General features: G+C 32.1%; 2 protein-coding genes and 1 pseudogene across 2 annotated transcripts; all 3 read left to right on the forward strand.

Moving 5' to 3' along the window:
• The first annotated feature begins 3038 nt into the window (after nucleotides 1-3038).
• On the forward strand, nucleotides 3039-7787 carry LOC132734447 (uncharacterized). Its single transcript, XM_060721189.1, has 4 exons — nucleotides 3039-4565; nucleotides 5878-6133; nucleotides 6693-6880; nucleotides 7252-7787. The coding sequence occupies exons 1-4, from the start codon at nucleotides 4187-4189 to the stop codon at nucleotides 7785-7787; spliced, it is 1359 nt and encodes a 452-aa protein (XP_060577172.1). The 5' UTR covers nucleotides 3039-4186.
• Nucleotides 7788-8165: 378 nt separating this feature from the next.
• On the forward strand, nucleotides 8166-9162 carry LOC132734448 (probable E3 ubiquitin-protein ligase DTX3). Its single transcript, XM_060721190.1, has 3 exons — nucleotides 8166-8204; nucleotides 8546-8763; nucleotides 9090-9162. The coding sequence occupies exons 1-3, from the start codon at nucleotides 8166-8168 to the stop codon at nucleotides 9160-9162; spliced, it is 330 nt and encodes a 109-aa protein (XP_060577173.1).
• A 9909-nt stretch (nucleotides 9163-19071) lies between these two features.
• Nucleotides 19072-23666, forward strand: part of LOC132734449 (mitochondrial proton/calcium exchanger protein-like) — a 34848-nt pseudogene continuing 30253 nt past the window's right edge.

Genomic DNA, 23666 nt, shown 5'->3' on the forward strand with positions numbered 1-23666 from the left:
ACCTCCGTGAATTCAAAATAGCGCGAATATTTGTGTAGACCCTTAAAGTGGTCCTTTCCGCGAAAATTTGCTTCCGCGAATTTAAATACACATACAGTAGTTACAAATTACTTATGGTATACTTGTACATGATTGTTTTTCGTTGTTTCAAGTGAAGGACACAGAGTTGCTATGCAGAAATATTTTTTCTTTCAGACTCTGTATGAAAATTGTTAATACATGTATTTATAACACCAGGTTATTTTCATCTCGTACAAATATTTATAGAGCGTATGCTAATGCGATATGGTTATCCAAACTGTGACTGCAAACGCTGCTTTAACAAATTTGTAATACTAGTAGCCTTTAAAACTGGGTTTTGAAATTCTTGGATGACACGATTTAAGAACGCGTTTATACATCCTTAATGTATAACATGTATATGTGTGGTAAAACACAAAAGTACATGTAAATAAAACACTGAGAGAACATGTTTTGACGTGTACAATGATGGAGAAACTATACTGAAAGAGTCTACAAACTATCTGAATAAGATTTATCAAGCTGTGTTCGAGTGCAAATACATCAAATATGGATAACGTTATTATTAAAGAGAGGTGTTAAAACTCTTTAACTTCGGTGCACATTCTACCTATATATTATTTCTCCCAATTATATTGAAGAAAGCACAAGAAAGACAGTAAGTTTCATTATTGTAAAACGCTTTCAATCTACACAAATCATCGCGTACTTGTACAGACATTCATGGAAATTGAAGTCCTGTTTCATCTAATGTACATCGGATATACTCGTATATGGTCCTTCAGTGGTTCACATGTAGCAAATTATATTGAACGATCAAATTGTACCAATCAGGTGCAGTTATTGGATGTAGATAATAGGTTTGTTAACATAGTTTGCCATTTCCGAAATTTCACAGCATGTGCATTTTATATTTATATCTGAAAAGCATTCTTTTTAATGAATTATTTTTAATAAATTATGCAAAGAAAAGGCTCATCTTCTTTTTATTGCGTTTCATGTTGGCAGTACCAATACCGATACAGCTTGATTTAGTTAAGCTTTCCATTTTTCTTTATACTTTTCCGGTTTAAGATATACATATATCATATATATTGTTCAATCCCGCTAAGGTTATTTTATTTTAACAGTACGTGTAAATATATCCGAATAAAAATATGGTCATTTTCAAAAGTGCATCAAAAAAATAAATCAGTTTTCTTTAGTCGGACAAACATCAGAGATTTCAGTTCCCGAATTTTTTAGTTTTATAATGTAAAGTAGGATGTTAAAAGGTTACTTTACATTGTTGAGTGCAATACCAAAAACATATTTTGGACGAATTCACAACTGTTAAATCTGTACTGGACGAGACACTAGCCTAGTCTGATATAAGCTATAAGTTTGTTTAATTGGGTTTTACGTCACACTGATGCAGTATAGGTCATATCGCGACGTTCCAGCTTTATTGTTTGTGGAAGACCTCATGTGCCCTTCCGTGCATTATTTCAGGCACGAACGGGCACCTGAGTAGAACCACCGACGTTCCGTAAGCTAGCTGGATAGCTTCCTCACATGAATGAATCTTAAGTCCATGTCGGGATTCGAACCCACAGCGATGAGGGGCAATTGTTTTTACATCAGATATATAGCTTTATACACTTTAATCCTTATAAATTTGTAGTGAGTCTTTGTTAGTCACTATAGAAAGAGATATCCAAATGAACATCCATAACGACAAATTAATAATCAGATATTTACTGAAGTTTCTTACCAACAACATCTTGAAGTTTTTATCTCGAATAACTGCACATGACACTAACATATAAAATAAATAACCAATAAAGCATGGAATAGGGTAACTATTGTTAGAAAACTTAAATTCCGCCTAGATAGAAAATTACTAGAGACAATTTACACTTCTAACATACGTCCATTTCTTGTGAAATGGGGAAATGATACAAGTTGTGAATTAAACGAACTAAACAAAATCCAAAACAAGAGTGCTCGTATTGCTTCCAGATGTACACGACTTGTTTAACTCGAACATCTTTCAAATAAAATAAACTGGGAATCTCTAAAGAAGAAATTAAAGTACATGAAGTAATTTAACAGTTCATGACATCTAACAGTCTCTTATAAATTACAACGACAAGTTAAATAAACACTTAACATTGTTTTGAGTAAGTTGGCACGTTACTATTACCCTGTAATAAGATATTGTTTGCACCTGAAAGGTTTTGAAAAGGATCATAAATTTTAGACAATACCAATTCAGATTTTCTTATGAAGCGTTGGTATATTTAAACTATTCAAAATAATCAATGTAAAATTGTTAAATGTATATGTTATTTAAAAGATTTGTGTGAATCAAATGAGCACAGTGACTTGTGAAAGATTCAAGGTAAAACTTAAATATATTAATAGCATTTTGTGATACTTAAGATTACAACTGTATTGTATCTATTTAAAAGTATATATTTTATTTGAGTCGTTTTGATCATGATATGAATAAAAATTTGCATACAGACTTGACATCATCTCCTGCTGTTTAAGGAACTCCACTGAGGTTCGACTGGAAATATTTTTCCGATGTTTACGTACCATTTTATGTACATCTAGACCAATAACTTTTGAGTCATTCTCTCATCACGTTTTTCAAGAAAATATCTTTAAAAAAAAATTTAAATGACCCAAAAATGAAAAGCGTTGCAGCGCTTTTCTCTCAACTCCGACTAAGAATTGCATTCTATTTAATTCTTAGTATTTTTCTTTATTATTGTTTGCAGATATTTCTATTTTAAGTGCTTTACTTGATTTTATTTAAGATTTACAAATTTAAAGGCTTTTGGACGTTAATGGAGTTCTTTTAAACAAAAAGAATCAGATATCAACCAATCAATGGATATGGCAATCGATGAGACATAAATTCATATAAAAACTGAATAATTTTTTAATTGTTAAACATTTGAGTCGGTGACCCCCTATTTTTTTTAGTTATTTTGACTAATTATACATTTTAAAGGACGTTTAAAGAAAAAAAAATCAAAAATTTATTTCAGGAATTTTTAAATAAGCCGATGTAAAGCCGAAAATTGAGGCTAAACTGAACGTCAAATTTTACACAAAATTGACGATTTTCTTTCCATTACTCAAAGAATTTTCGGCGTAAAACAATAAATTTTATATCTGCTTCAAGGAAAAAATATTTTCCGTCGAATGCCTTAGGATTTAAGATATTTTGTTCGCCAATGGCGTTGAAATACCTGTAACAGTTGCCAAGGATACACAACGACGTCCTTTTTAAAAACGGGCTTTGATGGTTAACTTTGACGTCATGTGTACAAAAACTGGCTGAAACTATTGAAATTAAATCAACGAAATCCAATCAGAAATATGGTCAATTTTTTGCATGCCAATTTTCAAGACGCTACTCGAAATATGGCAAAGTGTCACGTTCTACCTTAAAGCATTTTCTGATGTTAAAGTTCGACTAATACCAAATTAGAATTGTTTAAAGATTTTTTATTCATACTGACATGCGAGAAGTTCCCGTACAAAAGCAGCATGCCAGTATGGTGAAAGCACATCTTTTTCACGTTATGCCATAGAAACAATTTTTTTTACTTCTGTGGAAAGGGAAGACATGAATTTTATAATAATTAAATTATGGTTTGAGGGAATGTTAGATGTCTCGATAAATGTGAAATAATTTGTCATAAAAGTAGCAAAATGTAATTAAAGTAGTAAAGTAGCGACGGGCCTCAATTTTTCGCTCATATTTTACAGCTACGCATGCACACGGCAGATTTGAAATACAGTTGTTTATGTGAAAACTTATCTTCTTTATTTTATTATGTTGCTGTCTCTGATTGTTTTGCAGCAGTCCTAACACAGCAGAGAACTTACGAAATCATTCGACCAATGTAGAAGGAAAATATAATATAATATATTTATATTTCGGAATGACTTCTAATTTCATTGATTTTGCTTTTAAGATCAGATGTTGTGTAACTGTTAATTTATCAGATTTTGTACCAGTTATTTTAACGTTTCATTTCATTTATTAAACTGCAACAAATTTATTTTTAGGGAAAGTACATTAGTAGAAATTTACATAATGTAGAAGTTGTTGTAAGTAATTTACTTAAATCGTTAAGTCAAACTTTCCAAGGGTTGCGACGAGATGGCGACAAATTATAACCTGGGGGAATCTTATATCGTTGGATCTGAAGAAGATTTTGTGGCTTTTTGTCATGCGTGTAACAACAGCAACATACGAAAAAAGGCAGTAGTTTTCTGTACATGTTGTAAGGAGTGTTTCTGTCAAGAATGTCGTTTGTTTCACCAAAGACTCACTTTAACCAAACATCATACGTTCCTAGAACTTTCATGCAAGACTTGCGCCAATGCTAACAAATGTTCAGACGGCGATGTGTACTGTAGCGGGTGTGATGAATTTTTATGTCTTAGATGCAATGTTTTTCATGGTCGTCTGACAGCTACGATGTCACACGTAGTATGGTCCATGGACGAATTCATAATTAAGCGAACAAAAGATTTAGGTGAGTTTTTGTTTGTTAGTTTGTTTTTTGGTTTTTTTTTTTTTAAACCAAAAAAAACCAACAACAACAACACGTGCATTGCATATTTAACTCAAACTGTGTGCTGAGCCTTAAAAAAATATTATCTTTCAGTACTTATATTAAAGTTAATCGGTTTTTTCTAATTTATATGAACTCCCTGAAGTCACGCCACATTTTTGTTACCATGCTTCATACAAGAGAAATCTTGATTTAATTTATTTATATCTTCAATCTTAAATAAAATGTGTCGAGATAACGTGACCTTTATTTACTGAACACGCGCATTTTTGCCCGATTCAGGTATGTTTTTATCAATATCTTTACTATTATTCAACCAACTTCGACGAGTATCCGTAAATGAACTGGCTACCACTGTTCTATCAATGTTGGGAAAAACCAAAAATCAATGATTTCTTTCTGAGACAAAATTGAGTGCACTGATTTCTTTCGTAGCCGGGACATACTCGAAAAAAACAAGCGATTTCTACCGTGTTCACTGTTTGATAGAAATATATTTAATAAATACTAGAGCTATCACTAAATGCGATTTATACCTCCATCTGCCACCTTAACTGTTGAAAAAGTAAGTGGTCTGAAGCCAAATAAAAATTTGGCTTGTTAAAAGAGTAAAATCATATGTTTACCATTTATCTTTGTAAAAAAGAAACCAAAAGTGAGAAAACTTTGTAAAAATATAACCATATTTCCAAATAAATTTGAACTAAACCTCAGTATGTATTTTATATATTAAACAGTGAAAGAAAATCGCTTGTTTTTTCCGAGAGAATGCAGCTTCCCTCGGTCGCAGCCACGAAAAAAATAACTGTACTCGAATGCTCTTCGAAACCATTCAGTGGTGTACTTAATTTTAATATAACGTGGGTAGCTTGTACAATAACGGTTACTCTGCACTTCATCTAGTCAAAATTGGATTTGGATATAAAAAAGACCTGTTTCTTGCAAAGGAAACGCGTGTTTGGTATGATAAAGGTCACGTGATATTGCCACATTGAAATAATGTAAATTATATGCATAATTTAAACAGGTTTTTCCAAAGGAAAAATCTAGTTTTAAGATTGGGGAATGCGGGCTGGTAAACAGTTTCTTCTATATGCAACTCCTCCTACATTTCTCGACGGAATTTGACCAAATCATGGGCGATGAAAACCCGGTGTACGCATTGCGTCGTTTCTTGCTTCAGATCATGTCATTTTCTGTAATCATATACTGTAAAAACTTACAGTCAAGTCATTTGTTGAAATAAGTACATGTATATTCATACACTTGCTAGGAGCCATGCCAAATGAACAAAAATGTCAAGTTGAAGCTATCGGAACCAGCAAAACTTCATATGGTGAAACAATATACAAGTACCGTCTCTGTAAGAAACTTCTAGTATGTGTCTATCAGGGAACATTGACACAGCTTGATACAGTGGATGCAATAGCTATGATGGTTTCACCAGATCCTCAATCTATGGGAGTTTTTGAATGTTCCGTTAGAGAGATTGCTGGACCAAGATACCGATCAGAGGTAGATAAAAACAGGTATGTTTGAATACCATTCTGGGGCTTTCGAAGACGAAAAGAAAGTCTTTACACAAACACCGGAAGTATTCATATGATACTAAATATTGGAAAAAATAGATATTTTAGCTTTTTAAGATAAAGGCCAAATAAATAGTAAAATGTGTTAAATTATTCTTAAATGTTTTAACATTTTATTTTGTCACCGATAAAATGTACGATGGACATGTGCTATGCTGACACATTAGACCCATTATGCCCCATATACGTTTTATTTTTATTTCTCAAAAGCTTTTTATTTTGGTGCCCTGTTATATAATTCTTGTTGCCTAATTTCCTAAAACCATATCTTGCTTCTGTTGCTTTTAGGCATAATGTGTTATAAAAGTTCGAAATTTTTTAAAAAATATAAAATTTGATCATCATTTGGTTTTTATTCGTTTAATTTTTGGCCTTTCTGGTAAAAATTGTTCATAATTTGGTACATGCCGTTAATCTTATTCAAGCTGTATAACTTAGATGAAATAATATCAATATACTATTGAAATCAGCATTATTTTAACTTTAAAAATAATTTCAGGAATGGAAAGAATGGGATAGTTTTCGTTAGTAAGTCGACTGGCTCTTTGAAATGTAAAAGTATTGTTCACGTCGTATCACATCCAGTGACGAGAGTTGATGACAAATCTTTGTCTGTTTATGGTCATGCACTTACGCATAAGTACAGCAGTAAAATCCATTCTCTTGGTATGCCGCTTTTCGGGACAGGTAATCTAAACATATATTTCATAGCATGGTTCAGATTTATTAACGTTTCTCGGAACAGTCAGAAACACTTATGGAGAATGATATAAATGGGGAGATATTTTTTTTATTTTTAAACCCGTTAATGTTTTGTTAATGTACGTTTACTTACATGTACATGGTTTTTTATGAATATATAAAGTTAAACAAGTGCATTAAAATAACTATATTTTTTTCGAACATTTTTTTGTTGTTGCTAAAAGATATTTTTAGTAATTATGATGAATTTATTTTGGATTTGTCATTAACGTATTTTTCAAAAGATGTGTTGCTGTTGCCTTGCATATATCTTATTTTAGATATATAGTATGTTTTTATTTTTATCTTTTACACAGGGGCTTTACAAAAAGAAGCAGAAATTGATATTCTTTGCAACAATGTCATCCTAGAGCTACTCGCAGTATGCACCGATAACAGAAAACCGTTACAAATTATTGAACTCCATCTTGTGGACTTGTATCCAGAGATAAGTTTACATCTGAAAGAAGTATTTGCAAGATTCAGTAATGGAGTTAAAGAATCTAAAAAGTATCCGCCTTTATCCGATACTTTGCAAAAAACAGGCAGAAATGCAAACAGATCTAATAAGAGTCAGTCTTGGATTCAACATACACGCCTCGAAAAAAACGATCTTGCTAAAATTAAAACTGTGACCGATAATGACACCAAAAAGAAAACTTTAACTTTAAACGAAGCACCGCCCGATAAGAAATGTGATTACTGTGAGAAACCAGCCAGTCAAAAGGTTAAAGAATGTGGTCACATGTTCTGTAATACTTGTGCCATACCAATGAAAAAGGACAAGGTATGTGTAAAGTGTTCCAAGGAGAATTCACAAAAAGATGGTCAAAGAATTACCTTGCAGCCATAAGCTCTGTCCATCATGCTACAATGACGTTACAGCACGAAAGCCTCAATGTCCAATATGTCAACATATATATGGTGAGGTAACAGGAAACCAACCAGATGGTCAAATGTTTTTTCGATATGTTGCATGGAGAAGTCTTCCGGGCTATGAAGGATGTGGACGGATTGAAATATGCTATATCATACCTCCGGGAAAACAGACGGTTAGTGTTTTAGTTAGAATCATATTGACTTTTTCAATCTCGGCATCTTAATACTTTCTGTTGAGACACGATCTCCCAAAAACAATTCCGGTCAATTTACATTTTATTTGTTTTTCTGAATTGTGTACAAGAAACCTTTATCATTACTGAATTGCCTTCACACTATGCAGCCTTAGAAAATGACCATTGTGTTACGGAAGTATCGTAGTATAAGTCAGGTTGATAAACAAACTCTAGGCCCAATGCAAGAAGCATAGCAAGGTGCTCTTTCATTTTTCCTATTCATTTGATTTGAACTTGGAGTTTGCGGTCTCTAATCGTCCATTGATTTATATTGATGTATATCTTTATTAAATAACATAAGAAAAGTTTGATTGGATTTAATCATGCTATATAACTTAAAAGGTGAATGCTCAAAACATTAACGAGGGTATCTTGTTTATAGCATTTATATGGCATAAAGGTGAATTGAAAATGCCTGTTTCTTACACCTCCAGTTCATTGGTCGAGGGATCAAAGTCCAAAAATGTACACATTTGTGAACAATCCTCTATTATAGAAATATCATCCACATCCTGATAAGCCTTACAAGGGTGCAGAAAGGTTTGCTTATCTACCTGACAACGACGAAGGCCGACATATTCTTAGTTTGTTAAAAAGAGCGTTTGACCGGAGACTGATATTTACAATTGGTGAGTCAAGAACTACAGGGAAAGAAGGCGTAGTGACGTGGAATGATATACATCATAAAACAAGGCCCATCGGTGGACCTGAAAAGTAAAACAATTGTTTATTGTTAATTTGCTCTTTGCAACACGCAAAAGTCTCTTTGGTACATTTATAACACTGCTATTACAACTCTTGAAAAGAAGTTAACAAGAGTGTCATGAATTATTGTAGCAGGTTCGAATATTGATGATTTTGCTCATTTTCTATAAGCATTTGTTTAAAATAAATACGGTCGCTTAATCACATGCACCAAACAATCCATATAATACCGATGCATTACAGATGTTTTTATATAAATAGTTGACATTTTTGTACTTGGCAGATAATCATACATTCATTTGATACGTTTTAATGGTTTGTTTTATATATTGTAGATTTGGTTACCCTGACCCCACATATCTTATCAGAGTTAAGGAGGAACTTGCCGCTAAAGGAGTGACTGACTGACAATTGGTCTAGAGATTAATTTAAAAAATCCAGAACTTTACAACTTATTGCTTGATAAAATATTGTTTATCAAAATCACTAAACGTTATAATAGATGTGCTGTGAATTTAACATATATGTAAAATGTGAAATGTTTATAAATATCAACCTATTCGTGGATATATCATTTTGTCTCTCACGAATATCTTAAAACTGGTGCAAATAACTGCATAATCAAATACTTACAAATTACTTTTGGTATACTTGTACATGCGTTTTTTTTTGTTTCAAGTAAAGGACACAAAGTTGCTTTGCAAAAATATTTTTTCTTTCAGACTCTATATGAAAATTGTTAATAGTAATACATCATGTTATTTTCATCTCGTACAAATATTTAGAAAGCATATGCTTGTGCGATGTTGTTATCCAAACTATGGCTGCAAACGCTGCTTTATCAAATTTGTTACATCCTTCATAACTAACACGAACATGTGCTGTAAAACACATAAGTACATAAAACACTGTGATAGAACATGTTTGACGTGTACAAAGATGTAGACACTCACTGTACTGAAAAAGTCGGCAAACTATTTCAATAAGATTTCCTAAGCAGTGTTCGAGTGCAAATACAGCAAACACTAAACAGTTTTTAATAAAAACGTTGAACAAAGATGTTAAGTGTCTTGAACTGCTGTGTATCTTCTACCTATATATCATTTCTGCCAATTATATTGAAGAAAGAACAAGAAAGACCGTAAAATTCATTTTTAAAAAACGCTTTCAATCTACACAAATCATCACGAATTTTTGTCATTGTATGGACATTCGTGGAAATTGAAGTCCTGTTTCGTCTCTTTTTTCCCATCGAATGTGCATACAATATTTATATTTGAAAAAACATTGTTTTTTTATGATTTTTTCTAAATAAAATTATACAATGCAAAGAGTCGTCTTCTTTTTATTTTGTTACATGTAGGCAGGCAAAGATTGGTACCAACACCAATATAGTTTGATTTAGTTTTGCGTTCCATTTACTTTATACTATTTTGTTTCATGTTAATTAAAAATATTAAACTAAATTATTAAAAATATGGTAATTTTCAAGTGTATTGAAAAAAATGAAGCAGTCTGTTTTAGTCGGACAAAGATTAGATACTTCACTTCCCGATAGTTATAGTTTTATAATGTAAAGTACGTGGGATGTTATTAGGTTATTCCACATTGTTGAGTCCAATACACCGCCTCCGTGGTCGAGGGGTTAGAGTCGATGACTTCTAATCCAGTTACCTCTCTGGCGTGGGTTCGATCCCCGGGAGATGCTTTGGTAGTTTGGCGCGGAGGAAGGTAGTCTAGTACTGGTGTAACTCTCCAGGAACGATGGTTAGGAAACTACCCGCCTTTATGACTGAAATACTGTTGGAAAAAGGCGTAAAATGAAACAAACAAACAAACAAACAAACAAGGGTCCAATACTGAATTATAATTCACAGCTGTTAAATCTATACTGGACGTACGAAGCACTAGCCGAGTTGGATGTAAGCAACTATGTACTTGTTCAATAGAATCAGCATTGCTCTCAACAATGTCTAATGACCTCATAATTTCACATTTTTGACATTTTGACAAAATTTTATACTTCAAGTACAATAAGAAATTTTACCCTAATTAAAATGGAATTGAGGCTTTATGAATAAAATATGCATTTCATATAGTAATTTTGGAGTTAGAAGAAGGAAAACGAATATATATGGGGTACGTCATGCATTTAATATGCATATTTTGTACTTTGAAAATGAAACACGATGCCATATTTGGTGCGATATGCATTTGATATGGATGTTTTGGACTCCTCTGGAATGGAAATGAGCCGACATTGATAAGACTGGATCCAATAATGATATTTATTGGAACATGACGTCATCCAAACGCTGACTCATTGGTTATATTTATAAGGCGTGAAATCAAAATATTTCAGTTAAAAATTGTTTCACATGATAGTCCCTTTGTTTTTTAAATGGTGTATGAATATATATCCTGTTTATGAAAAATAAAATTTCGTTCAAAAAAATAAACATATCAGATTTACCAGAAGTGATATATAAGCATTGCCATTTAACTTTTTTGTTTGATAAATCTGAAAAAGTGAAGGGTATATTTTATGTTCAGTCTTTATATAATGCTATGCAAAGTGTAAACCACTTCAATTCAAGATAAAAGTTCTCTTAACATAATGACTTAATAAACAGGAGATACAAGAAAAGGATTATCTAACAGGTACCTTCTATATGGTTGCATATTTCTACCAATCACAATCTTCTGATGCAGTGTACGGAAACAATGTTTAAGACATATTCTGCTTTAACTTGATCATTAATAAAAATACCGATAATTGCCATGCGGTCTATTTTGATTTTAAAATAAACATGTTTTGAGACCATACAAAAAGATATGTAACGTTTACAGGTAAACATTGTATGAATATATTGAGTCATTAAAAAGAACTGGTGTAACGACGTTGGTAGAACGTCATATAATGAGCATTACAATATGCGAAAACAAAAGATGATGAATTCACATATTAAAAGGATAGTATCCAATAGATAAGGGCATAAACCACTCTTGATGGTGTGCGACAGGGTTTGTGTGCCTTAAAACGTTACAACATTTGGTGGCCTGTGTGGGGGATGTAGACAACTGCTAGACCGGAGATGCCCTACCCACAGATTTCCCAGGCCAAGTCTCGGGACGAGACTTCTCGGAGGGGAAAGTAATGTAAAGACGTTGGTAGAACGTCATATAATGAGCATTACAATATGCGAAAACAAAAGTTGATGAATTCACATAAAGGATAGTATCCAATATATAAGGACTTAAACCACTCTCGGTGGTGAGCTAGCTTTTCACCGACAGGGTTTGTGTGCCTTAAAACGTTACACTGGGAAATGCTTCAGGGAAGGACCAAATCAACTATATTAGTAATATGGAACACAACATTTCAAACATTATGCATTCTCCTCTTTAAATTAGACATGTACATTAAAAGTTACCTGCAATTCAAAAAAAAATTGTAATTAACTTTTTTGAACTATAGATGAGCATAGTACATGTATATCTCTAAAAATCTATAAATAAGGCATATATAAGGAATTTTAGTAAAGGGAGGGTCCTGGATCGAGTACTGAAAATATCTGAACGGGAAATATACGTTTTATTTCATGATTGTAATCACTCATCCAAGAATAATCCATCCTCATTTAAGTCAATCATGGAAAGGTGTAAGTTTATTCGGGAAACATAAAATTATTACTTGTTAATATCCAAAATACTTGTGCTTCAATATTTAAGCACAAATATTTAAAATTAAAAGTGACAGCAATCTGCTGAAAAAAATCTGTTTTTCAAAGCCACGTACACCATGCATGTTAAGTACATGTGTTATTTATCTTTCACTTTTTCATCAATTCATTTCCTTACAAAAACTGATGTATATGTTACCAAGATTCAAATAACTTTATTTGTGGCCTACAGCCCAAAATACATTTTGTAATACGGTTGCGTCATCTTAACAATATTTATGAATGTGAACAAAGACTAGTTGTTTATTTTATCCATTAAAACATAAATTATAGGCCTACATAAAACACAAGCTTCTTTTAATGTGGTTGTGTTATGTGTACTTATTTATTACAATAACTCAACACAACTCAACTCTTTTATTTCATAATTAAAGGCCACCGGCCCAAAATATATATCCAACAATAAAGCAGCATTTGTATCATATCAGGTTATGTCAACAGAATATATGGAGGATATTGAATGCTTTTATTGAACAAGATGAATAAAATCAAATTATGCGAGCCTCTGGCGAGCATAATATTGTTTTATACATCGAGTTCAATAAATTTAGTATTGAATCTATACACTACTATAATATTCTATTTATCACATATATAAAATACAATGGTAGGATACTACGTCATCGCGCACCTGCTAAATGCTCCCACTTGGACCATTTTTTCGTCGACTCGAAGGTAAAATACAATTTTATTATAAGAAAACGTAAGAGTATTAAAAATCATGCAGCGCACCAAAGAATGGCTATAGTACTTGAGATAATTGTAAACAAAGTTTATAGATGTATTGCCTGGTTTAGGCCTGAAAACGGGATAAAGTGTTTTTCTCTGAATGCTCCCACTCGGACTTCTCCCGAAACATATATGAAAATAAGGCTGAAAACCTTCTTAAAAGTTATTTTTAACGTAATCGGAACATAAACCGAGTCATGTATACCCATTATTCTTTATTAGTTTCAAATATTTCTATTCAAAGTCAGTCTTTTAAAGTTTTTTTTATGAAAATGGAAATGCTCCCACTCGTACTCGATTTCAAGATGATGCTCCCACTCGGACCCAAATTTATACATTTTTGAAAAGCCACCATTGATGTGTTAGCTTTTATGGATTATTCTTGACAATTTTAACACCATTTTGTCAAATAACTACTGTGTTTGGCAACATTAACTTTTTCATTCTTTTTACAGAGAAATCACTTCTTGATTCTGTAGAATGAACGTCTTTTTGCAGAAACAAGGTGCCATGGCAAAGTTTCCAACTGACAGCCAGTGACAGGATCACTTTACAAAAAGGTGCACTTGGCTTGTGTTGCATCCGAAGGGATAAATTCAAAAGTTATTGCCAACAACAAGCAAGGACTATAAAACTTTAAATCGGCAGTTTGGATCTCAAGAATAAAGTTTTGTTTAGATGTTAAAAAATTGTGGTGTTTTACAAAGAAGTCATTTATATCATTGTTTTAGTACCATACCGGGATTTAGATTCTGTTGGACTCGTGCACGTATTAGAGGCCAGCATTTATTCAATAAATTGCTGACTTTAATATCTTGTTGATAATTTAAAACCCAATGGTTTGCATGTTTGTTAAACTTGTGATTTAGGTTTTAAAACAGCTTAACTTAGGTACGTTTTATGAACATAAAGAAGTCAATATCTATTCGGTTGATTTTGAATAGTTTATAAAAGAACAACATGTAAATCATTTTTTGTCCATGAACCCTGGTTAAAAAGTTCAATGTACTGGCCTACTACGGCGTCATTAATTTATTAAAGCTTTGACAATTTTAAGTATGAAAGTTTAAATCAATGTGTACGTAATTTTTAACCAAATAAAAAAAAAATAAATTATAAATAAGAAAACAAAAAATCATAGTTATTTTCTTTACACAGTCTTTACCATATTTTGGTAATAAAAAAATCATGTTTAAAGTTATATTTCAAGGCTGAGTTACCCCAATTGAAATTGTCCTAAAATTAAATGCTAATTAATATTTATGGTCAGTACCTAAAACAATTTTTCAAAAAACAATAAAGGGAATATGTAAGATACACACTGCAAATGGCTTGTCCACATTGAAATTGTAATCATTAACAACTATACATGTATGCAATATATTGCATCTTTTTCTTTTTAAAGATTCAAGCTTACACTTAATAGAAAATTTATATTTCTAAAAATTACCTCCCCTTTAAATGAAAATGTAAATTCGGTGTTATCTTTACAAATAATTGCTTTTCGGAACATACAATATTGATAAATCTTCATTTGAAGCATTAAAATATTTATGAAAATAAAATCAAATAGAAAAAGGATTTCAGGATAATTTGAATGACGTTTAAATAATAACATAATAAATAAAAAAGGAATCAAAGACAGCCAAATCCCCCGCCATAAAGGAGGAAGTAACATTTCAAAGGGGGAAGTAAACCCTTAAACATAACGTGAAAAAATCCAAGAAATGATACGCGTGGAAAATAAATGAAAGTTATAGCCTAGACCATAATAAATCATGACAAAAATAACAACTTCCATAAAAAAAAACAAAGGAAAAACAAAAGAAGCATTAAGTGAACACCGTCTGGTCCTTATGCGTCCTGCTAATTCACTTCTAGTAAACCATGTTCAAATAAAAGTTTTTAAAATTATATCTCAAAATACCTTTAGAGGTATGGTCCTTGCAAACTAAATGAAATAGTGAATACAAAGAAGCAATACATTCCAAAACTGGAGAGTTGTCATTCTTGTTTGCGGTATTTTAAACTTTATTGAAAATCTATTCTCCAGTGAAAATTTTCAATGAATTGATCCTTTTTGACAACCATTGTCCAAAAATTAACGGCAAAAAACTGAAACAAAAGACAAATTACTTTCAAAGAGCTATTGTTCTTGTGTTTTCTAAAGTATTCCTCCTCAATGGATAGATCCACAGTTGGTATCTAAAATGTTTTGCTCCAAAGCTTTGCCGTGTCCAAGAGTACGGTCCTGCCATTGTGCTTCCTTACGTCCGCAAATGTGGTTTTATACCTTTTCCAATAATTGGTCACAAATACAAATACTTTCTGCAAAACATAACATAATCAGCCAAAACTTGCGTGAACCCTTGAGTGACCTTAAAGGGTTGATCGAAATTGTTGAACACACTGTCAGATTATACTGTAACTTACAGCATTTCTGTAAAATAGCAACACTTTTTTTTTCAGTTACCGAGATAATCCTTTTTTAAATATTAAGTAGTTGTATAATTTGTTTGTTTGTTTTATTGGATTAAATTACGGTAGTAGAAAAATGAGTATCTGTGTGGGAAAAGGGATTAGAGAAGAAATTTGCGGGGTAAGTAGATTTTCCAGGGACAAAAGCTATAGGGGAATGGATAAAACTAAAGAAATGCGGTAATTACAGGAAAGCAATGGGTTTAACATGTTTTGCTGTTTGGTACCAAAGTTTTGACTGGGATGACTAAAATTTAACCCAGCAGACAGTTTGTTTTCTTATAAAGTCCTGGCACAAGATTTTAGAGCGCCCATGGCCCCCTTTGCTGCGCCATTTTCCCTGCGCCATTCTCATTTTTTTTAGCGCCAATGGGCGCAAAAAATCCGGGTCCTCGGCAGAATCTCCTGATAGGAATACATGACTCGGTTTATGTTCCCGTGTACGTTTAAAAAATAATTTTATAAAGAAGGTTTCAAACCTTATTTCATATATGTTTCGGGGGGATCCGAGTGGGAGCATTCAGAGAAAAAACTACTTATCCCGTTTTTCAGGGCCTAAAACCAGGCAATAAATCTAACTTAAACTTTTTTTACAATTATCTTCAAAGTACTATAGCCTTCTTAGGTGAGCTACAATAATTTTTTAATACTCAAAACGTTTTCTTATAATAAAATTGTATTTTACCTTTGAGTCGACGAAAAAATTGTCCAAGTGGGAGCATTCAGCAGGTGCGCGATGACGTAGTATCCTACCATTGGTATAGTGTAACGCTAATATTCAATGGTAGGATACTACGTCATCGTGCACCTGCTGAATGCTCCCACTTGGACCATTATATTTTGACGTGACGTCATTACGTTATGTAATAGTTATAGTATATGAAACGAGTTAGTTACGAGGGTATAACACTGGCTGGGGCGACATCAAGGGGTGTTTCTGTTAAAAAATGGCGAGGCCGAAAGGCCGAGACAATTTTTTTGCAGAAACATCCCGAGATGTCGCCCTAGCCAGTGTTATACCCCCGTAACTAACGAGTTTCATATACTATAACTGTTTTATCGCAATGGCAAAATGTTTTCTTTTTGTATAGAAACAAATAAATAAATTAACGTTAGCTGCATTACAGTTATTTATCATGAAGGCAGTTTTTTCAAGTTGTTTTCGGGCTGCCGCAAAAAAATATATACAAAAGACATCCCAATATAAGAGGCGGACTGTATTCTGTTACGTCCAAGATTGATTTAAGATTTAAGGGCTTTTTTTCATTTCATTAATTATCTTTGTTTATATTTTTCATTGTATTTTATATATTTATTTTTTTTATTTTTTTGATTTCATTTTTTATTATTTTATTGTTTTTTTGCTATTGGGAATGGTCGTTACCAACTGCCCCATTGACCTCTATGAAAAAACTGTATTGATATATATCAAAGGTGCGAAAAAAAACTCGACCGGATATATAGAGAATAACATGCTACTGTCTTTTGATATCAATTTTATCAGGCGAGCTGATATGGGCTAGAAAGGGCGAGGCTTGCCGAGCCCTTTCTGCCATATCAGCCGAGTCTGATAAAAATTTGATAATCAAAAGACAGTAGCATTTTTTTCTATTTATCATGTAACACATAAAAACTGTCAAAATAACAAAATAATCTACTTTTAAATAGCGAATTTCGTAAAAAAGGGGATTTTTGTTCAAAGAAATAATTCTTGAAAACAAATTCCTCCGCCCCTGAAACTTAGAATTTGTAAATAAAATGGCGGCCATTTTTTCTTTGGACTCCGATAAAAGATAAAACAGAATGTAGGTCGAACATGATAAAATTCTTACCTTTAATTAAAACAGTGATCCAAAAAATCCCTTAGAATCACATAAACTTTACTCAAATTACTGCACATTTTGTCTTAAATTGTAAAATTCAAAAGTTCACGATAATTTCAATCAAACAAAAGTCCAATTTGCAATCAAACACAAGCTTCACAAAGAATGCGTCTTATTTTTTTTTAAACGAAACAATTTGTTCACTTATTTAATAATCCGGCAAAATAAAAGTAAACAATCACAAGTTCTCAAAGAAAATCGTCAAGCCTGTTTGTTATGTTTACATTATAGTATGACGTGAACATTGATGATGTCATTTGCAATATAAATTATGACGTCACTTCATTTAGTTGGTGTTAAACCTATTCGTTATCTAATTTATTCGTAATTGAAATCGAAATAATAAATAAATAAATATCGCATCTTGATTTAAGACTTGTAAGGGTATGCAATGACATTGTAGATTCACATGCTGATGAAAATGAGAATATAAGCAATTGAAAAAAGTCCGTTAGAAATGGGCGGGGCTTATTTTTGATATCAGGTTACTGACGTGATATCAAAAATAATTATCAGGCAAGTGTTATCGGGCAGTTACCATAGCAGTTGCATGATAAATAACAGTCGAGTTTTTTTCCTATATGAATCAATGAAAAAACTGTACTGTTATATATCAATACAGTTTTGAAATGCGCATTGAAGTGTACTGAGTATAATGGGTTAGAGAGAACAAAGGAAAAGTTCCAAACCATGCGATAATCAAACATAGTGTAAAGACGCCTTAAATGTTAGCGTTATACTATAGGCGCGTCAATGAAAGCGTCAATGAAAAAAGACTCTTATTTCACTTTAAATGGTCTTTATTTTGGGTATGTGATAAATAAAATATTTATCAAATACTCAGAGGCTCGCATAATATAATTTTATTCAACTCGTGTTATAAATTCAGTATTGAACTTATACTCATCCAATATCCTCTATATATATCTGTGCATTGACAAATAACAAGTTTGTATTTTTAGAAATAATTCTTGTTTTTAACGTAATGAAAGTCTTTGAACCGAAAGATAACTAGATCTAATTGCAAAAAATGGTTTATTCAGTGTCGGAGTTATTTGCAACCATTTATATAATGTCTAATTGTATGCAGAGCGGTTCGTGGGTGGGGGGTGGGGGTTCTCCGACAAACTGCTCACAGTGATTACCTCCCTTGGCAGAATTGTACGCCGAAGAATTAAGGGGAGATCACTGTGCGGAGGTTTCAAGGAGATTGGGTCTCCGACTTGTGACGGAAATGGCCGAACTTGCTGCTTACATCATTGATAATATAAAATAATTGTGCCAAAAAAAGATACTCATTCTTCTTGAAAAAAAGAGAAATTAATCAATCTGATGCCGTTTACTATTTTATCTATAAATGATATAATTCCATTCAAGTCATTTCTACTATTAGTTTGTTAATGGTGTATGCGACCAAGAAACAGAATGTTCTTTTCGGTTCAAAACAACCTTAATTTATATTTTGTTTCTGTCAATTAATCAATTAAAGTAACTTCGATTGATGCAACAAATGAAAGAGTTGTAGAGATGGCATTTGTGTTGCTGAATGGATGCAAGATCATTGCGAAACGTAAATATGTTACGTTGGAATAAATTGTTTAGATTTTTAGTTTTGACCCCCACCCGGATATCTGACAAGGTTGTCAGAATATTCTCCCCTTACATAAGTGCCCATTGATAGAAAATAACGTATCTAGATATCGACTTATATCGACGAATTGGTGTCAGCTCGGCCATAAAACAGGGCCTTTTTACCCTTCTGTACTGTAGCCGATATTCGGCTACTTCCCCAAGCCACGGATTTATATTACAAGGATCGGACACTTTCGTTTAGCTTGAAGTCCCGTCGCGCGCATGCGCGAAATCGGATAAAGGTGGACAGAATGAGATGGCGGAACGCTCGGAGTGTGAAATATGACACATTTTCACAAGAGTATGTGGTGTTATTGCAGCTCTGTAAAAAATTATACACATATGAATGTATTGATACAGTATTATTTTGTGCAGCTAAAGTATTAATATATGAAAATATGCCGATAGAACGTTGCAACGCTTAGTTAAAAAGTACCTAATTTAAAAAATATTCGCCTATAGTTTAGGCATACTCTCTACACTTTGACGCCCTTTTACGTCAAGCATAGATTATTACCGCGATTCAGATTAAGATAAGTATTTTTTACATGGTTTAATAGTAGCATTGCAAAAAAATGTTTCTTGATTGCTAAAATACTTTTAAAGAAATTCATGTTTGAAATGTGTCTTTATTTCTGTGAATTATTTCCAAATGATTTGTACATGTTGTATTTAATCTACCTGTATATTAGTATAAATATAGTAAATATTCTACTAATTAGTGTATTAAATATATTTTCAGATCATTCTAGACATTCGTTCATATATAGATGAATTCATTAGATTGGCAAGGAAGAATCTTTTATTGGCATACATATATATACAAAAAATGAAAACAAGTGCCGGAAAAAAGTCACATAAATAAAACAAAAAACACAGTCCATGAGTGAACTTATTTAATTATATAAATAATTAAATAAGTTAACTCATGGACTGTGTTTTTTGTTTTATTTATATATATATATATATATATATATATATATATATATATATATATATATATATATATATATATATATTGAAACAGATTTTTTTCATAGTTATCCTTCACAATTCACGTCAAATGATTTATTTGTCATATGTTTATTTTCATTATTTTTCAAAGAAACGACTATACAAATTAAGTTATTTATTTTCAATTTCATTTATAAACGTTTATAAAGAAAATAGAATTACGTTGTATTTATATATATCCTCTTCAGAATCATTTTCTTACCACACATGCCATGGACTGTAGTAAAATAAGTAAAGTAAAAGACCGCGCACATACAACATATACATTCAATTTCTATTTGTTTATAAGATTGAGTGTTGAAATTATCACACGTGACCTGATAATGAAAGTTTGAAAACAAAGTTTTTCAATTATCACTTGTAAACCTGGTAATTAACCCCTTCAAAAGTAATTAAACTCAGGGCTCTCAGTAGGGTTAGAATTTCACGAGTCAAAGACTCTTTGGCCAAAATTTTCACGAGTCAAATAATTGTTTTCTAGTGTCATTTGACTACATGAATCATTTTTATGTTACAAAAATTAGTTTTGGAGGTCATTTTGTGTAGATTCTCAAAAAAAAAAATGCCTTGTTATAATGTATATATACCCCTCCCCACCCCCCAAAAAAAGAAGAAAAAAAGACAACAAAAACATACAAATAAAAAAAAATGAATAGCATCTTTACTGTGAAAAAATAAATTAAGCAGCAGCTTTTCTGATTAAAAGTTTAAAATATAAAGAAATATCTTTACTGGTATGGTACATGTAATTACATCATTTTAATTTTAAATACCAAAATGCACTAGGAATATTTAATGGAAAATAACAAATGTACAGGCACTCCAAGTAAATCAGAGGTATTATAAACCTTTGAAAGCAATCAATAATTGACACCTCAAGTATGTAATTCTTATCAGTTGTGTAGAGCTATTTTTAGCGCTGTCAAATTGCATCCAATGATGTCGCGCTTCAGTGCACAGGCTATAAACAATGCTGTGTATTACACACGGTGACATTACACACAGTGATTTGAACATGTGTAGGATTTGATAGGTAATTAGGTGTGGATTTAAGGTAATTATTATTGCATAGCTGAAAATCCCACGTGGCAAATTGACTCTTGAGTAGATTTTATCCCGTGTCAAATTTGTGCATTTCCTGATTTTCACGAGTCAAAACCCGGATCCCCGTGTCAATCGAGAGCCCTGAAACTTCAAAGAAATTTAAGCGATGTGTAAAAAATAATCAACAGTTACTTTTATTTCGCATAATACTGACTCAAACTGTAAAGCTTTTTATTGTTTTTTTTTTAAGCGTTACATTAAAATATCTGACAGAAATATCTTTCTACAGACATTCAAATGAAAAGGATAATTAAAATATACGAGTGAAATAATTAAAATATACGAGTGACATTAAAAAGGCCGGAATTGAGACAGCCACACGAGAGTACTTTACTGTTACGATGATTGTCTACTTCACAGCCCCGACATTTGAAAACAGATTTACAAAAAAATTAATAATGATATAAATGATGAAGAAAATTTAAATATCCTATGAAAATGGCAATACATGTATTGACAATATCAGCAATATCTTGTATTAAAAAAATGGATATACCGTATTTACTTTACATGTTTAGCGAGTTGTAAAGCCCGCCATACATTACCCGTAAAACAATTGTGCGTCAATTAATTTGACTACATAGCCAAATAAATCTTGAATATTGCATCTTTGATCAACTGTGAATAACTTCAATCGGCTTCTTTTTTATTTTGAAATTGAATTTATCATGTTACCGTAATAATAAATCTCAAATATCTACTTTTTATATAAAAAAATGTAAATTTACCGCGGATTTTGTCATGTTAATTTCTTAATCATCGTTGCAGACAGATAGTCTGTATCTTTAAAAAATAAATTAGATATTTGAATTAAACAAGCATTGTTCTTGAAAATAAACTTTAAATTTCAAAAATCGGATAATAAATGAAAAAGCTATATGGTATTTTGTAAAGTAGGTATCCGTTGCGAACGGGCATTTTCGCTTAGCGCCGATAAATTATCGATCGATGTACCTTTATCGGGTGCACGACAAGATATTTAAGCATTTATATAGGATTAACTGGGAGTGTCCGATCCCTGTAATATAAATCCGTGCTCAAGCCAACTAAAAATTACTACCTTTTTTCCCCAAAAAACAGTCTAAAATTCCCCTTCTTGCAAAGATTTTCCCTTTCAGAGAAATGTTACATCGAAGAAAAAAACTTGTTAACAAACTTTCTTGTTTAAAAATAGATCATTGTTTTTGTCCAATGAAAGCTAATTATTCAATTACCCACTAGAGGGATACCTCAAATCAAGAACCCTCATATGTCATACGCAAATTTTCTATAATTAGGAAATATGAGTTAATGTATTCTTAGGCAAATAAAAAGTGGAAATAAATTGATCTGTAAAAAAATCCCTGTAACTTATGTTGGACAGAAAGCTCCTAAAATAAGTGTGTTTTGGGGAAAATATGCAAATATATTATGATATTTCCCCCAAATGTATGATTTAAATTTATCTTTATTTATAGTAATAATGGTTAAACTGCCAGTGGAAAATGTAATTTTTTTTCCCCAAAAGTATTAAAACTGCACATTTTTTCCCCACAAAAAGGGCTTGGGCGCCTTCCCCAAAACTAGTGAAAAGGCCCTGTAAAACATACTCTGGGGGGGGGGGGAGTCAGCTCGGCCCAATTCCAACTCAGCACAATTCCAACGTGGCACGGGTCAACTCAGTCCAAAAACTTTATTTATGTATCAATATTTAACATGCAAACAGGACGTTTCCGCCCCAAACTAAATCTGCCCCTGTCCAAAAATCGGCCCCAAGACTTTTCGGCCCTTTTCCATGAGACGTTTCGGCCCTTTTTTGTTACAGTTTTATTACAATATTATTATTAAAGGAATTTTATACTTAAAATTGTAGTATATTAATTGAATGATGTCTCACAAACAATTAAGACACATTAAACTAAAATAAAAAATCCCTTGTAGATCTATGGATCTATTAATTGAGCTATTTAGATAAATGCTATTTTTTGCAAGATGTAACAATAAATAAAGACACTAAATCCTAAATTGATAAGACAAAAAATACCTCAAAAATCTTTTTTCAAGGGGAGATAAACAGTGTTTGGGGTCTAAATAGGGCATTTTTTCACTGTTTGAGGCCTCAAGAGGGGGTGGGGGGGCAAAAAGCCATCAAAACACATCTTAATGAGGCAAAAGGTTAAAAACAAGCCTTTGTACCTTTTCGGCCAATTTTTTGTATTCATAGGTAAGCATTATTATATTCAATAAAACACCCTTGTGACAACTTTTTCGAATATAATGTAATATTATTACATCAATATTATAAAGTAGTTCATCATCAAATAGATCATATTGTTAGTAAGTTTACACA

Source organism: Ruditapes philippinarum, unplaced genomic scaffold (assembly GCF_026571515.1).
Source record: "Ruditapes philippinarum isolate M1 unplaced genomic scaffold, ASM2657151v2 ctg216_1_1_1_1, whole genome shotgun sequence".
Lineage (NCBI taxonomy): Eukaryota > Metazoa > Mollusca > Bivalvia > Venerida > Veneridae > Ruditapes > Ruditapes philippinarum.

What these genes read in the sequence shown, in the direction of transcription:
- LOC132734448 (XM_060721190.1), top strand. Translation starts at nt 8,166, where the DNA reads ATGACCATTGTGTTACGGAAGTATCGTAGTATAAGTCAG. An exon ending in AGTATCGTAGTATAAGTCAG is followed by an intron (nt 8,205 to 8,545) that starts GTTGATAAACAA and finishes CCTCTATTATAG; the next exon opens with AAATATCATCCACATCCTGA. An exon ending in CCCATCGGTGGACCTGAAAA is followed by an intron (nt 8,764 to 9,089) that starts GTAAAACAATTG and finishes TATATATTGTAG; the next exon opens with ATTTGGTTACCCTGACCCCA.
- LOC132734447 (XM_060721189.1), top strand. Translation starts at nt 4,187, where the DNA reads ATGGCGACAAATTATAACCTGGGGGAATCTTATATCGTTGGATCTGAA. An exon ending in TCAGAGGTAGATAAAAACAG is followed by an intron (nt 6,134 to 6,692) that starts GTATGTTTGAAT and finishes AAATAATTTCAG; the next exon opens with GAATGGAAAGAATGGGATAG. An exon ending in TATGCCGCTTTTCGGGACAG is followed by an intron (nt 6,881 to 7,251) that starts GTAATCTAAACA and finishes TCTTTTACACAG; the next exon opens with GGGCTTTACAAAAAGAAGCA.